This window comes from Octopus sinensis, linkage group LG14, assembly GCF_006345805.1.
Source record: "Octopus sinensis linkage group LG14, ASM634580v1, whole genome shotgun sequence".
Lineage (NCBI taxonomy): Eukaryota > Metazoa > Mollusca > Cephalopoda > Octopoda > Octopodidae > Octopus > Octopus sinensis.
The window spans coordinates 35600131-35617050 of NC_043010.1; the positions used below are offsets into that span (position 1 = coordinate 35600131).

Consider the following 16920-nt stretch of genomic DNA (forward strand, 5'->3'; position numbering starts at 1 on the left):
GGATAACAACGTAGCTTTCGAGTCCGTGCAACTGTCAGTCTATCGCGTGTGGTGGGTGGATTTTCAAGTTGCCACACGCATTCTTAGTAGCTTAGAGTAGGCTCGAATTAGAGATTATTCTTTGTGGCTAATGGCGTGAGTCCTGATTGGAAGAAGAAGAAGTAGAACAACAACAACAACAACAAGTATAGCAAAAGCAGTTACTCACATGTCGAGCTTTATATACATTTATTCTGATTTCATCGTCTTGCAAAGACCTCAGCTTCTTATCGTTGATGAGGTCAGCATGCTTGTAAACTCCCAACGCAATATGGTATTTGATGATCTCCTCAAGGAGAGCTGTGTCGTTTTTAAAGGCTTCTTTTCTAGCAGCACTCAATTCAGATAAAGCTCGGTTGTTCGGGGCGAAGACTGTGTACGATCCTACAAGAAGGTGTCAGCGAGTGATGGTAGGATGGGAAAATAAAATATAGATAAATTCAAGCGATGCAAAACTTAAATATATTTTAGATATATGATATATTTTAATATACGTTACCCCATATGTCTTCCTCTCTCTCTCTCTCCATACATGCATGTACACACACACACACACACTCACTCTCTCTTACTCACTTATATGTACATATGTGGAGAGCAAGCAATATTGGAGGGAGGAAGTAAGAGGCTCGGTGGGGTTATGGGGAGTGCTGAGTCTAAGTCTGAACCATTTGAGCACTACTAAGTCTTTTCCATACTGAAAATCTCTGGATCTCATCTGTTGACTATGTATGTATGTATGTATGTATGCATGTATGTACGTATGTATGTATGTATGTATGTATGTATGTGTATGTATGTATGTATGTATGTCACCATTCAGTTTATTTCAAGATTTCTTGCCAATAGAGAAAGAACCGGTTTCTAACCTAGATCCAATGCTCCTTCATTGGAACTTCAACATCAAGAGTAACTGCAGATTTCTCAATAGTTCAGCATAGGTGTTCTCACAAGATCTTCAGCTTTATGTTATCATCCGCTAGGCAACAAATTTCCACATGTGTGTATGTATGTATGTATGTATGTATGTATGTATGTATGTATGTATGTATGTATGTGTATACACACATGCACGCAAACTCTCTTTTGTGTGTGTGTATATATATATATATATATAATATATATATATATATATATATATATATATATATATATATATATATAGATACGCGCACACACATATACATACATGCATACATACGTACCTCATTACCAGTATAGCTGTCACTTTGAAACGTGTACCGTCTTTTCGTTAAGTGTTCTAGGTGCCTATGTAGTCGCGAACAGAAATGAATAGTCTCGGTCCTTCCACATTGTACACAACAGAAGATCAAGGATATGACAGATGGAGAGAGAGAGAGAGAGAGAGAGAGAGAGAGAGAGAGAGAGAGGAGAGAGAGAGAGAGAGAGTGCTGCATCAGCGACAGGCTGATACTCAGTTTCAGCCGCGTAAACTGATGCCTTGCTCAAATATACTATTCTCTATCCAGTCCAAGAATCAATCCTACGAATTTATGACCGTGGTACAACATCCTAACAATTAAACCACGCCCTTATACATTTGTACATATACGGTGGCAGTCAGCTTGCGACCAAGTAAGACCGCTTCCTACACTCAGTAAGTCTGTGCAAACGTTCCGAGAATCCAAGACATTCCTGTGCGTGAATTTGTTCGAGTGAGTGGATAAAATGCCGCACAACACTGAACCCACTATGCAGCGCAGTCAGCCATAAAACCAGACACACAACACGTACCTACCTACCTACCTACCTGTTCGTTATTGTCTATAATAAAACATTGATTAACGTAGTCCATGATACATACGAAAATACGGGATGGTATTGGCGTAAATGTCTTTAATCATAATTCTGAACTGGAGTTAAACAACAACAACAGTAGCATCAGCAGCAACAACAACAGCAGCAGTAGCAACAGCAGCAGCAACAACAACAACAACAATAATGACAACGATGACTCATATACAGAGAAGTAGACACATGCACACAAATTGAAAAATCGAAATGTATTTAATACGACGCAGGAAAAACATTAGGCGGTGGTTCAGTTTAAGTAAAGGCAAAAACTATTTCGATTTCTTTTCGACATCCTCTAACACATGGAGTATGAGAAAGGGTTAACTACAAATATATATATATAATATATATATATATATATATATATATATATATATATATATGCAGTGGGTGAATGGGTGGGAAACGACAACCTAACGATGTTGATCAATCACTAATACTATCTCATTTTCCTTTTCGGGAAGTACTGGGGATAACTCCGTATATGCTTCCGTGTCATTCTGCATTCATCAGCGAAGAGTAGCTTCCACCGCACATACTGAGATAGTGATAAACGAATCATTAGGTATATGTACAAGATTGCTCATCGGCTGACGAAGGAAAATATTATGGTTTGAAGATTGAATAATTCAGACATCATTCGAAGAAAAGAAAAGCCACAGAAGAAGTATGTACAATAGTCACTTGACCTACCAGTCAATTCTCCACCAACTTATACCGTACAGTCTCGAAAAAGGGGGGACAGGTTGAATAAAAGAGACTTAGAAACTTCTAAAAGAGGCTTTGGACACAATTGAAATGCCTTTCATTGTAGTTATGCTCTATTAGTGTTTGATCTGACGTAAACAACAATAGGCAGGTAATATAAAATGTGTTAGAAGAGCATTCTATAAAATTTTTAGCCAGAAATTTCACATAATGTCTGCAGTGATTGACAAGTTCTGCTTTTTTTTTATTCAATCCATTCCGAACTTGGAATTACACGCACACACACACACATACTGGCAGCGCCCAAGCATGGCCACAGCCTTAAGGCTGAAACATATAAATGAGTAAAAGAATATGTATGTATGTATGCATGTTTACACATGTATGTGTTTGCGTGTGTCTGTGTGCGTGATATAAGTCAAAGGAAAAGCAACATTTATGGAAAACTGGAAAATGATTGATATTAATTAGCTTCCAACAACTACCTGTCACACACACACATCCTTATATACTCATGCATAAGTTTTGAAAATTAGAAATACAATCCAAGCAACTAAGGGACCAACATATAGTTCTCTGGCGGACGGTGCTCCAGTGTGGCTAAAACTTAAATAGTTCAAACAAACTAAGTCTTAAAATGCAAGAACAAATCCTTCCTTCCTACAATAAATAAGCAATCCCGTTGTGGTGGTTGATTTTACAGGTTACGAGCCAGCAATCTCTTGTTCGGCTACGTTCTCAAATCCAAATAGATTAAATCAAACAATATATGTGAGATACAAATAAAAAGAGAGTCGGACGGAAACGGTGGTCGTCTGCTTCAGTAAAGACTATGGATTGAAATTCGCAAATTTGAATAAATTTGTAAACTATAATGCAGACCCAAGAGGCCCAACATTCGAATGGGGACTTGTAAATATTTGATAGGTCTCTCTCAAACCCCCACCCAAAAAGAACGTACAGCACCCATGAATTTTTCCATCCATCCCCGAAACGGCCCGACACTGCTTCGGAGATAAGAGGAGGAGAATAGCATTTCCTTCCTCTTATCCTCGAAGCTGTCTCGTTCCGCCTTGCAAAATTTCTCCAGAAGGAATTTCCGTGGGAACGTGAATACTGATGCTTCAGACGAAGCGTTTCTTCGGTAAAATAATTTAAACCGAACATTTAAATTTTTTCTTCTGAAGAAAATTTTGCCCAAAACCCTAATATTCACATCTTCGTCCCTTCCCACCACGGATTACATTGTTATAAAAAAATTTGCAAATTTCACTTAATGTATGTACCTGTTTGATACGCACATACGCAAAACACATTCAAACATTTAGAACGTACAACAGAAAGCAAAGCTCTTACAAAATGCAGAAAACAAATATAAATTATATTCACCGGCCCAGGACAAATGATCAAGAATGGAAGTTTCGTTCAAAAATGATACGAGTTTTGATAAACCGTGCATATTTAACATAGCTTCCTTTATTGTTCCGTTAAAAACCTTCGTTGCTTCGGTACATAGGAGACATGACAAAAACAGAAGCAGCTTCATGACTTTTTTTTCCTGATTTTCGTTGCCCTGCTTTTCTGATTCTTTTTTCTTTGTTATTGGTTTATTTCTAGCATCTAGCAGGCGATAGTAATTGAATATTTTTATAAGTGTGTCGAAAAGTGTGTATATATATATATTTATTTATTTATTTATATATAAATATGTGTGTGAGTGTATGTGCGTGTGTGTCTGTGTGTATACACATATACATGTATACATATATGCACACACACATGCGGACACACATTTACACACACACACACACACACACACACACACACCCACACGCACATATAAGTACATATATGCGTATCTATGTATATGTATGTACGTATACATGTATGCGTATATACATATGTATGCATATATATATATATATGAATTTATATGTGTATATGTATATGGGTATATATGTATATGTATATATTGAAACAATTGTAATATTGTTTTTGGTAGTGTCGTTGTTTTCCTGCTGTAGTTAGTCTTATTACGAGATATTAACAGATACAAAAACACACACACACACACATACATACACACACACACATACATACATACATACATACATACATATGTGTGTATGTGTATATGTATGCATATGCATATATATGTATATATGTACACACATATATATGCACACACGCACTCAATCACTTTTGCACCACACACACACACACACACACACACACACACCACACACACACACAGACTTACGGGTATAGGTGTACTCACGCCAGTACACACTATATTTTTACAGACCTATTTATTCCCGAACTATCTATGTCAACCTGATAAGCGATGTGAGATTTCCAGGTGGTTAGCAAACTTTTCACTTCAATTTGTAATTGCGTTTCATAACAGTTTCTTCTCTCAAGCATCGCAGCCCGTTGTAAATCCCCAAAACTACGTGAACAAGCCTATATTCAAAACAACTTGAAGAATTCTGTCAAAAAAGATGGAATTCTTCATAATATCCCTCACCATGATCTCGCCCCCGATGTGATTACGTACCTTATTAGATTGGATTGGGTTGCCTATGTTCTCTTCACTGCAGAACGGAGGCCTCAGCATGTTCTTTCCACCAAACACGGTCTGATATGGAGGCCGTGAATTTGAGCTTGAAGTCATACTGGTTTGATGAATCTATTCTGCCACACTACCTCGACATGACTTGGCATAAAAATTCTATATAATTCTGAATGTTATTAAGTTTCCATAATAGGTTATGAAGTAAGTTGCTCCGTTAAACACACAGGTTGGTTCGGGTTAAATACCTTTTATATTAATATCTATTTATTTATTCGTGTTGGTGAAGATAACAGGTAGAAGAATCAATCATATGACGAGACGAATCGTGTTTGCAACACGTTTTCAGTTAATCTTTGAGGCCACTTCATGAATCACATCCCCATGGCTCCTTTTAATGCAACGTTGATAGATCCCTCTGTAGCGAGGCTCTCACTGAGTATTGAACCATCGCGTTCAGTTTCCTCAGTTCAGAACTACAGCCTACCATACTGCCATAAAAGGTATGGCGAGTTATGAAAAATTAATTTTGTCATCATAGAATGCATTAGCGCCTACGTGAAGATGGCTAATCAGAGCGGTTAGTGTGGAATCTGGCAAAACACTCTGGTGAACCTTCGAGAAAAACTCCTTTGGATAATAACAAAAAGTTGGCGAACTGTATCCTAGTTAGAGCTATCCAGTAGCTCACATGGAGCCTTGTGATCCTCCTCTTCGAAGTTTCTTTACAGAACAACCTCTGGCGTTAGACGGGACTATGTCACTCAGTTTCATGACCAGCATTCTTTTTCTACTTGTTCTGCTTATCATTGTGACTTTGAACAGTTTGATTCGGCCCCATGCAACTTAAAGTTTCGTAGGGTCGTCACAGAACCCAAGCTCGTCGGGCTCAGACGGTCCTCTGAACCCGACGAGTTAGGTACCTGTGACGACTCTACGAAAATTTAAGTTGCATGGAGCCGAATCGAATTATTATTTTAAGTAATAATATATATAATTCCTACTAAATATGTTGAGTGCCTCTTTGTTTCGTTTGTTCATTCATTCGCACACACACGCACACACACACACACTGTTGAAAGCCGTCTAAACTGTTGTGTTGTCTCGAGAAAGCTTCTCTTGTAGGCATGTAGTGTTAAATACAGAGAAATATATCAGCAGCAGTCGAAAATAGCCCAGCACCGGAGGTGGTATTACTAGATCCGTATTTCTGCTTTTTAAAAGCTTCATCAATCGTAAATATCTACTGGTAACCGCATGTCAAGCGAACATCAGCTGCTAGCTGATATAGTTAAGCAGTAAATAAAAGGTCTTTGATGACGTATTCATTTGGCAGGTCGAAAAATACTATTATTATCGACGGAAGCAGTATATACTCAATATTTGCGATCTGTATATCAACTTAGTGCCTATATGATGTTGAAAGCCTTCTAAACAATGGTTTTCGTCTCTAGAAAATATCTCTTATAACAAGTATAGTGCTAAAATACGCAGAAAATATCAGTAGCAGGCGAAGACTGCTCTTGTTATATCAGCATGTCTCCAACTCGTTTCTTTCACAGCAGTGAAATTCAGTAAAAACTTGCTGATCTTGGTTCACGTATCCTGGCATAGATTTATGAAACGATGGCAAGTCAGTGCACAACTTTTAAGTTTATGATTTTAACTGCGTTCTTGTATTACTGCTATTAACTCTGGAATTTTTTTAATGCTCACTTTTAAGAAAACGTTGCAGTCATGCATGGATAACTCTCCGAAGACTAGAAAGGGAGTCGCTGAGCAAAATCAAAGAATGGTTGGGGAAGGAGGCGATGAAGAACAGGTTAACTAATAAGCTGAAATGATGGAGGGAGGCGGCCGTGTCTTTTGCTGTACATCTACGGCCTCTTAAATATATAAATTATGATTAATAGAGCAAACATAAAAAAAAACTATATTTAATTTTTAATTGTGATATGTCTCAAATTTTGCAATGCAGGATAACATTGCTTAAACCGATCCTCAGTACTTGATTGGTTCTTAGTCATTGAATTCTATTTCACAAACAGATCCTTAGTTTTTGACATAAGGGAACGGAACTACATATACACCCGTGCACACACACACGAATTCTGTGCTGTTTCCACCTACCAAATTCCACCCAAGGTACTGACCCACTCAAATTAACTGTAGAAGACACTTGACCAATGCACCGCGTCGTGCGATCGAACCGGAAACCGCGGGATTACAAAGTAAAATTCTTAACCCACGGTCAGAAATATTAAAAAAAAATTCTTTGGTATAAGGTTACAAGTTTATGGCAGAGATGTCGTTAGTTCAAATGATTTATAGGATTTCATCAACCTCCGAGTGAAAGGTAAAGTTGATCTTGACTGGACTTGATCTCAGAACGCAAAGTGAAGAACCTAAATACCTCGAATAATTTTCTCTGTCGATTTCCACGATTCTTAACTAAGAGGCTTCTATATGGTTGATTGATCTACCGGAAATAGTTGCCAAATCTTTCTAACTAACTAACTAACTAACTAACTGACTAACTAACTAACTAAACTGACCGACCGACCGACCGACCGACCAACCAACCAACCAACCAACTAACTAACTAACTAATTAATTAATTAATTAATTAATTAATTAATTAATTAATTAATTAATTAATTAAAGCGAAAACTCCCTACTACAACAATGATTTTAAATGGGCACAAGGCAGGAAGAGGACAAACAGTGCACATGTTCTGTAGATTCCCAAAACTAACGAGAGCGATGTGCTTGACGTTCAGCTCGAACATCTGTTATTGTTTGCTTTTATCTCTTACTTGTTGCTGTGTTTTCATGCTGTCGTTGATGATGTTGCTGTTTTTGTAGTTGTTGTTCTTGTTCTTGTTGTTGGAGTGGTTGTGAACTGAGCTGCTGTTGTGGTTTTTTGGTATCTTTTTGCTGTGTTCTTGGAGTAGGACTGTGTACCTTCCTCCTCTTTCTCCAATCCCCTTTTGTCGCAGTGATCCATTGTTCAGTCAGCTCTTCTTTCTCCATGTCATTGCTGTTGTTTCTGCAAAAAACAAGAAAATATTTCCAAACTACAGGCGAAATATGTCCATCAATTTCACTGTTGTGAACAAATGCAACAGTGAATTGATGGATTTGGTGAAGGGTATAGTCAATTATAGCACTCGAAGTACTTGAGTGGTGTGTCATTTTATCGACTCTCGGAAGAGAGAAAGTCACAGTTGATCACGACGGGATTTGAACTTAGAACGTAGAGAGCTCGTACAAATACCGCAAAGTATTTATTCCCGGCGCTCTAACGATTCTGCCAACCCACCAGTTTCCACGCTACGGTAAAGACTTCAAATATATGAGAAGGTGACATGGTGATATGGAGGACTCACTGACTGACGATAAAACAAGTACTATTGTGTATTGTTGTTGTTTAGCCTCCATGTTGATCAATGAATGAGCATACCCATGATTTAAGCCAATGCAACCGTGACCACTCAGTCCTTTTGTATATTTAGGGCAACTATGTCTCAGAGAGCAGAATGTGATTTGAGGGAATTTGGCAGCTACTTTTAGCAGCAGATGGAGGGTGCGTGTAGGCGCTCCGTCTTTGGCTTATATACGATTAGTGATAACCTTCTGTGCTGTCCCACGTTGAATTATTGCTTACTTGTGTTATTTTGAAACTGCACTTAAAAGATATTCAGATTTAGATAACATTGTCGTCACCTTACAGACAAAACAGATGGTGTTTTTGTTGCTTTATCGTATTTCGGTGTAGGTGCTATTTTAAAAAAAAAAGCGGTGGCCAGAGGAGGAAGAGATCAAGCAGTGCACATGTCCCGTAGATTCCCCAAACTAATGAGAATAATGAGGTTGGCGTTCAGCTCCAACTTCTGTTAGTATTTGCTTTTATTATCTTTTATTTGTTTCAGTCCTTGGACTGCGGCCATGCTGGGGCACCACCTTGAAGGGTTTTTATTGAGCGAATCGACCGAGTACCTTTTAATTTACAAAAAAAAAATAAAAATCGGTATTTATTCTGTCGGTATTTTTTTTTGCCGAAGCACTAAATTGCAGGGACGTATACAAACCAACATCGGTTGTCAAATGGTAGTGAGGGACAAACGCAAACACAAAACTGGTCGAAATGAGCTGACAATGTAAACAAAACTATATCGACGAGCTACCTGACATAACAGATCTCCTGGATGGTACTCAACTGTCAGTGTTAGTGGAAAGTAGAAAACCAAATTGGCTCACTTAAGGGCTTTCTGCCCGCAAACAAGGAAAACAAAACTCCCACCACTGCAAACGCTACAAACACCACAAACACAAAATCATGAGGACTTGCTTTAAGCCTGTTACACCTACACCCAAATCAAGAAAACGAAGGAGTTTACTCCCAGCTTCAACGGAAAACCAAGCTCCTTCTGAACGCCCAACCCCGCAAACCAACAACAACAGCAATGACACGGAGAAAGAAGAGCAGACCGAACAACGATCACTGCGTCAAAAGGGGGTTGGAGAAGAGGAGGAGAGTACATAGTCCTACTCAAAGAAGATAGCAAAAAGATACACAAAAACCACAACTGCAGCTCAATTCACATTCACTCCAACAACAAGAACAACAACTACAAAAACAGCAACATCATCAACGACAGCATGAAAACTCAGAAACACAGAAACAACAAATAATGGAACTGCAAAAACAAGAAAATACTTCCAACTACAGGCGAAATGTATCCATCAATTTCACTGTTGTGAACAAATAAATGCAGCAGTGAATTGATGGATTTTGTAAATCAAAGTAAAAGCAAAACTGAGATAGAGAGAAAAGAATTTGAGGATTTCATCCTCAAAACCCCGAAGGACAGGTTATCAGTTAAAACATCCTAGTCATTTATAAAACAATCCACGAAAAATTCCCATGTGGTGTGGGAATTTAAAATACTCAATTGACAAAAAGCTTTTGGAAGGGCCTTTTAAAAATCTTTCGGCAGTAGAGAGGCCCGGAACTTCTGGGTTTCTCGAAAATCAAGTTGAATGACCTCTTTTGCTTTCTCCGACTAGTATGACTGTGCTGAGAGTGGGGTGTGTGAATGTGCGTGGCCTGGGATCAGCTTGGAAGCAAGATCACCTGTCCAACGATCTCAGGTCACTTCTGACGGGTACCGACGCGATTTCCCTGATGTGCCAGTGTGGACATAGAGCAACTACAACGAGTCATCCCGATTGTATTTAGACAATATTTGTTAGGTCAGAGGATAGGTTGTCCACGATTTAAATTGGTCGGCTACACAAATCACAAATTTGTGATATGCACAATCGATTTAGGTAGGAACCGTAGACAAGGACCCGGTTACCGACACGCAAATACTACAGGGACCAAATTAGCGTGTTAGTTAAGCTGCAATTAACAGGGGTAGTCGTCAACAACTGGTGGTGAATCGCTCTGAAGAGGGCGATTAGAGTAGAATCGATAGCGTTTAGCAAATATTTAGCAATAGAAAGAAATATATTAGAGAGAGAACTAGTTAGCAAACTAGAAGAGGCTATTAGTAAAAGCATTGTGACCGACTTGTTAGCGGTGAGAATGGTTCTTGATCATTTCTTTAAGGCGCAACACGAAGGAACTAAAGCCGTCCGATGGGTCCAAACGGTACAGGCACGATATGGTAGCAAAACGACGATCAGGTCTTTGACGGATCAGGACGGGTGCGTGCTACTCGGTCCCGAGCAGATGTGTGCGACATTCCAGCAGCACTTTGAGCGGATTTTGGGGAAGGAAGATGGCTGAACGACGGTAGCAGACTTTAGTTAGTACCTGGACGAACGCGAGATGCCGTGAGAAGTCGATGACGGTCACTGAAATACAGGAGGCGATGAGCGATTGCAAATCGCAAAACACCTTGTTTGGATGGTCTACCTCATGAATTCTATGTATTCATATCAGATTTGATTGGCAGCTTCTTATTTCTTTATTGCCCACAAGGGGCTAAACATAGAGGGGACAAAAAGGACTGACAAAGGAATTAACTGGTCCTTAATTTATCGACCCCGAAAGGATGAAAGGCAAAGTCGACCTCGGCGGAATTTGAAGTCCGAACGTAGCGGCAGACGAAATACCTATTTCTTTACTGCCCACAAGGGGCTACACACAGAGGGGACAAACAAGGACAGACAAACGGATTAAATCGATTATATCGACCCCAGTGCGTAACTGGTGCTTATTTAATCGACCCCGAAAGGATGAAAGGCAACGTTGACCTCGGCGGAATTTGAACTCAGAACGTAACGGCAGACGAAATACCTATTTCTTTATTACCCACAAGGGGCTAAACATAGAGAGGACAAACAAGAACAGACATAGGTATTAAGTCGATTACATCGACCCCAGTGCGTAACTGGTACTTAATTTATCGACCCCGAAAGGATGAAAGGCAAAGTCGACCTCGGCGGAATTTGAACTCACAACCTAACGACAGACGAAATACCGCTAAGCATTTCGCCAGGTGTGCTACCTTTTCTGCCAGCTCGCCACCAGCTGATTGGCAGCTTCTTGGCAGACGTCAACCACAACTGGCAGTAGAACGGAAGAATTCTTAGTGCTGTTAGCCGGAGTGCTGAAAAAAGGACTGACAATGGGGACATACTACAGAATTTTCGGCCCATAAACCTGTTAAACACAGAATTTAAGGTTTTGGCCGAGGTGTTAGCAAAAAGGTTGGCGTTTGTTGTCGGTAGTCTGGTCGGAGAGGCGCAAACGTGCGCAATCCTGAATAGGTCTATCCACGACAACCTCCACATCGTAGATAGTGCTGGAACTAAAGCTGGCTACGGTGGGGTCCTGATCAAATTAAGTCAGTTGAAAGCATTCGATAGGGTCGACGATTGCTACTTGGACGTCCTTAAAGCGGCCGGTTACGGACTTGTTTTCAGTGGCTGGAGTGCTGCAATGTACAGTGGTACTTGCTCGGTGGTAAAAGTAAACGGCCACCTATTGGATCGCACGTTCGGTCCGTTAGAGCTGCTTGCTGTCACCTCTCCTGTACGTGCTGGCCCTCAAGCCGCTGCTGCGGAAGTTAGAACAGTTAAGGGGCATCCCTTTCGAAATTGGACTAGAGATGGCAGTGTTGGCGTACACGGACAATGTCACCATCATGGTGTCGGATACCTCAGAAGTGGAGACGGTCGGCTTCATTGTAAAGGAATATGAGTCGGTTGCAGGGGCCAAAATAAAAGTCGACAAGTCGGTGGGGTTGCGACTGGGCACCTGGAGAGGCAGATCAATGCCGTCGGATGGTGTCGTCGAACGCTGGACTGATAGACCGTTTAAACTGCTCGGGGTCTGGCTCGGTCCCGACCTCCAGGTGGATAAGAATTGGGACGAGGTGACGAACAGGGTGACAAGACTTATCCATAAATGGATAAAGAAGAAGCTGTTCTTGAAAGGTCGGGCAGAGGTGGTGAATGCCTTCATCGCTGTCGTCACCATTTACCACCTGAGCGTTATCCCATGTCCCAGTTACTATTTGATTAGGTTGGAGTGTTTCTTGTTTATTTTCTAATGATCAGGCGGTCAATCTTCTGCCAGCTCCCTCTGCATGGCGGTTTAGGCATGCCATGGCTTTTGATGCGCAGATACGCACTCTGCAACGATTTCTAGACGTTGAACATGTGTGGGATCCCATTGCGAGACACGTCATTCTGCAGCTTGTCTCTTTGACGGAGCTGCAGTCCTGGATGAAGGATAGACTGAGGCTGGGTGCTTGGCACCTAGAATGTCGTCAGGCACTCACAGTGCTCTACCAGACGGGACATAGGATCATTAGATGTTCCACTTTAGCTATATTTTGAAGATTAGTGGCAGAGAAGTGCGACGACGTTCTCAGAGAGATCCTGGATGTCGACGAAAACAAACTGGCTACTCTGTTCCGGAAGGCTTTCCAACCGGGGACAACTATGGATAATCTCCACCTGTCTTTGACCTGGTCGTTCTACCAGGGGGTAATACTGGTTCGAGATAAACTCTACAGGCACGGATTTGCTGTCAGATGGGTTCGTCCGAGATGTGTGCAGAGCGACGGAACCGTTCTGCAAGCACTCGTTCAGTGTTCTGGCACTGTTGACTTGCGGAGTTATGTCGAACAGCTGCTATCATGTGTAGGACGGATCCGTCTGTCGTCCGAGTCCACAGTAAGGATTGCCTCTCCGCCCTCTGGTGGATAAAACTGAAAGGGATGAGGACAGAGGCATTCCTCTTTGATAAAGCACTCATTAACTTTTCAAGTTTCACTTGAAAAGGAAAGTGAGGGTGGAGAGGGAGGTGCTGTCCTTGAGTGGACGAAAGTTGCGAAAATGGCAAGAGTGGATTGTACCACTCTAAGTGTAGACCTGTGAGTCGGAGGAAAAGAGTTGATATTCCTTGTCCTTGGTATTCAGGGAGACTTCGATGGTGAGATTCAGGGAAATCTTGGATGGTGGGGTCCCTCGATCATCCCTAGAAGTACTGCTGTATCAGGAGAACCAATCACTATCACCTTTTCTTTAACTCTTTTATTCTCTTACTGTCATATACTGTGTATACTTCTCTTCTTTTAGTGTATATCGCGTATGCTTATATATATATATATATATATATATATATATATATAATTATATATATAAAACCAATAATATACTGGTCGACGATATAATATATATCATAATATAATTACTCTATTTCTCATATCGAGTATGGATTTTTTCCTGATTTATGGACAACTAACTTATTTTACATACGCACGCACACACACACACACACAACACACACACACCACACACACACACACACACACACACCACACACACACACACACACACGCACACGCACACACAATCCCCCCACATACAGATATAGGGGTATTAGCGACAGAAGCTGTATTCATATTGAAAAGCAATCTTTATATATAGGCTCAACTTACTTTAAGAATGCCATAAATTGCGGTATTCGCCCCATGAAAGCATCTCATGCAGATGTACAGTGCTAAAAAGCACAGAATATCGCTAGCAGACAGAAGAATGTCCACACCAGTGGTGGAACTACTAGATCGCGTTATTTCAACGTGTTTGCATTTCATCAGCTCAGGTATCCACTGTCATCGTCTGCTATACGACACACACACACGCACACGCACAAACACACACACACACACACACACACACACACACACACACACACATCACATCACATCACATCACACACACACGCACACACACACACACATCTGAAATGTACAGTATTATATATCCATCACGGCTGATCTTACCAATCGGTTTCTCGCTAGGAATACAACGGAGTGTTAGGTAACAATCTGGCTATATAACCTTACGCTCATCAGAGTTAGCAGATATGGAAAGTAATATGGCGACTGCTCTCTATTGTCGGAGATGAATGGACACATCCGATTTGCGGTTGCTGTGTGTATGTATGTATGTATGTATGTGTGTGTTTGCATATATATATATATATGCACACACACATACATACACATGTATTATACATAGTATAATATATGTGTGTGTGCGTGCGTATATATATATATATATATATATATATATATCTACACACACATAGATGCTTACACACACATATAATACATTCATAGAGACACACATACACACGTATCGATAGTATTTGCCTGTGTATAGAGTGCACTCGCGCATAAGATGCACTCCTATTTTACGAGCATATTTTGTAATTTTGTGGGGAAAACGAATTTAGCATGCACTAATTCAAAGATATTTCTAAGTATTTTTGTGAGGGAAAATGTTTGATTCTGTTCATGTATATGTAGTGCTGTAACAGTATATTCGAACAATAAAGTACGAAACCATAAATTTATACAGAAACTAAATATATGAGTACCGTGTTTCAATGTTATCTTCTTTCAGAGCGACTGTAGTTGCTTATATTTTGGTAAAGAGTTGTATGGCCATAAAGGATGTAAGACTCGTATTTATGTCTGTGATGTCCTGTGTTGCCGCTAATTGCCACCCTCTTGGTCCATCACCGCTGAAGCTTAAATACTCCTTTCCTCTTTCTAGGATAATCTTCACTTAGATATTTTTTTCAAATGTTTCTTAAAGGTAACACAGTCTTTAAATAATGTTAAACACATATTAGGTGGGGTTATGTATGTTGGAAAAGAAGGTTTAATGAGATGATGCGATCTCCCCACATAACTGCCGACACACTGTAAGCGATTTTCCTTAAGTTAACAGATTGTGGTAAATCCATTTATCTGTCCTTGTTTGTCCTATCTGTGTTTAGCCCCTTGTGGGTAGTAAAGAAATAGGTATTCTGGTTTATTTTCAGTATTTATTTTGTTAGTAACAGTGGACTGATACTTATTCGGCTCCCTAACATGCGACGCACGGTCTCCCATCAGTAAATACGGCTGCAGATAAATTTTTTGATACATATAAAAGTAAAAAGCGCGTCTTATATGTCTGCAAATACGGCGCGCGCCCGCGCACACACACAGACACACACACGCGCACACACACACACGTGTGTATGTATATGTATAAATATTTAATCCATAATCGTTAGTCCGACAAAATATGTGTTGTCGGAATAACGATTATGGCTTAAATGTTTATTCATTCTTCTTGAGCTCTATATTCTAAGTCACCGGACGGAGGTTCTCGGAATTAGACATCTCTTGGAATACATACGTATATAGATACATACATACATACATACATACATACATACATACATACATACATACATACATACATACATACATACATACATACATACATACATACATTATGGCTGCCCCCTCGTTATCGAGTATGGCCATTGCACGAAGCTTAACTGTTACTGGTGCTGTGATCGAATGTGACTTTTTAGCCCTGCTAAAGATCTACAATGTCTTGTACAAAATTGGCAACTAAGGCCTTTACTAGTAATAGCCGGCTGTAGTTGTAACTGGGCTTCATGTACCTTTGCATGTCGTTTAAGTCCTCCTGCCGAATTACACTCTCTTCCACACGCCCGACAGATATGATTAGTATGGTATGTTACATCACCACCAGTGGCCAGGTTGTCACTCATCTGTCTCGCTTTATGACTACGAAGATGACTCTTGAGTTCAGCTTTACTGAGGCAGGGTCTTGCACAGGCATTGCATGTCAGAATCAAAGGAAGACCCTTCCCTTCTGGAAGTGTAACATCGATGCCCTTCCTGACATCCCTCCTTACTTTCTCATGTGCAACTCGAGATACATACATACATACATACATACATACATACATACATACACATACATACATACATACATACATACGTATATACATACATACATACATACACACACATACATACATACATACATACGTACGTACGTACATATATACATACATACATACACACACACACATACATACATACATACATGCATACAATCATACATACATACATACATACAACACACACATACATACATACATACATACATACATACATACATACATACATACGTACATACATACATACATACATACATACATACATACATCATACAATCATACATACATACATACACACATACATACATACATACATACATACATGCATACAATCATACATACATACATGCATACAATCATACATGCACACCATATATACACACATATGCACAGAGGTGGTTATGTGGGAAGAAGTTTGCTTCCCAACCTCATTTTTAAACAATAACCAAAGCTCCTTCTCCCAAAGGGGAAGGGTTACAGTTTACAA

General features: G+C 40.0%; 1 protein-coding gene across 1 annotated transcript in view; it reads right to left on the bottom strand.

Moving 5' to 3' along the window:
* LOC115219319 (transforming growth factor-beta-induced protein ig-h3-like) overlaps positions 1 to 4219 on the bottom strand; it is a 14959-nt gene extending 10740 nt beyond the window's left edge. The window contains exons 1-2 of the mRNA XM_029789481.2: positions 3952 to 4219; positions 209 to 423 (exon numbers count right to left, since the gene is read on the bottom strand). Of these exons, the coding sequence (XP_029645341.2) occupies positions 209 to 423; positions 3952 to 4108 (372 nt within the window). The 5' untranslated portion in view covers positions 4109 to 4219. The remainder of the gene's footprint in view (positions 1 to 208; positions 424 to 3951) is intronic.
* Positions 4220 to 16920: the final 12701 nt, after the last annotated feature.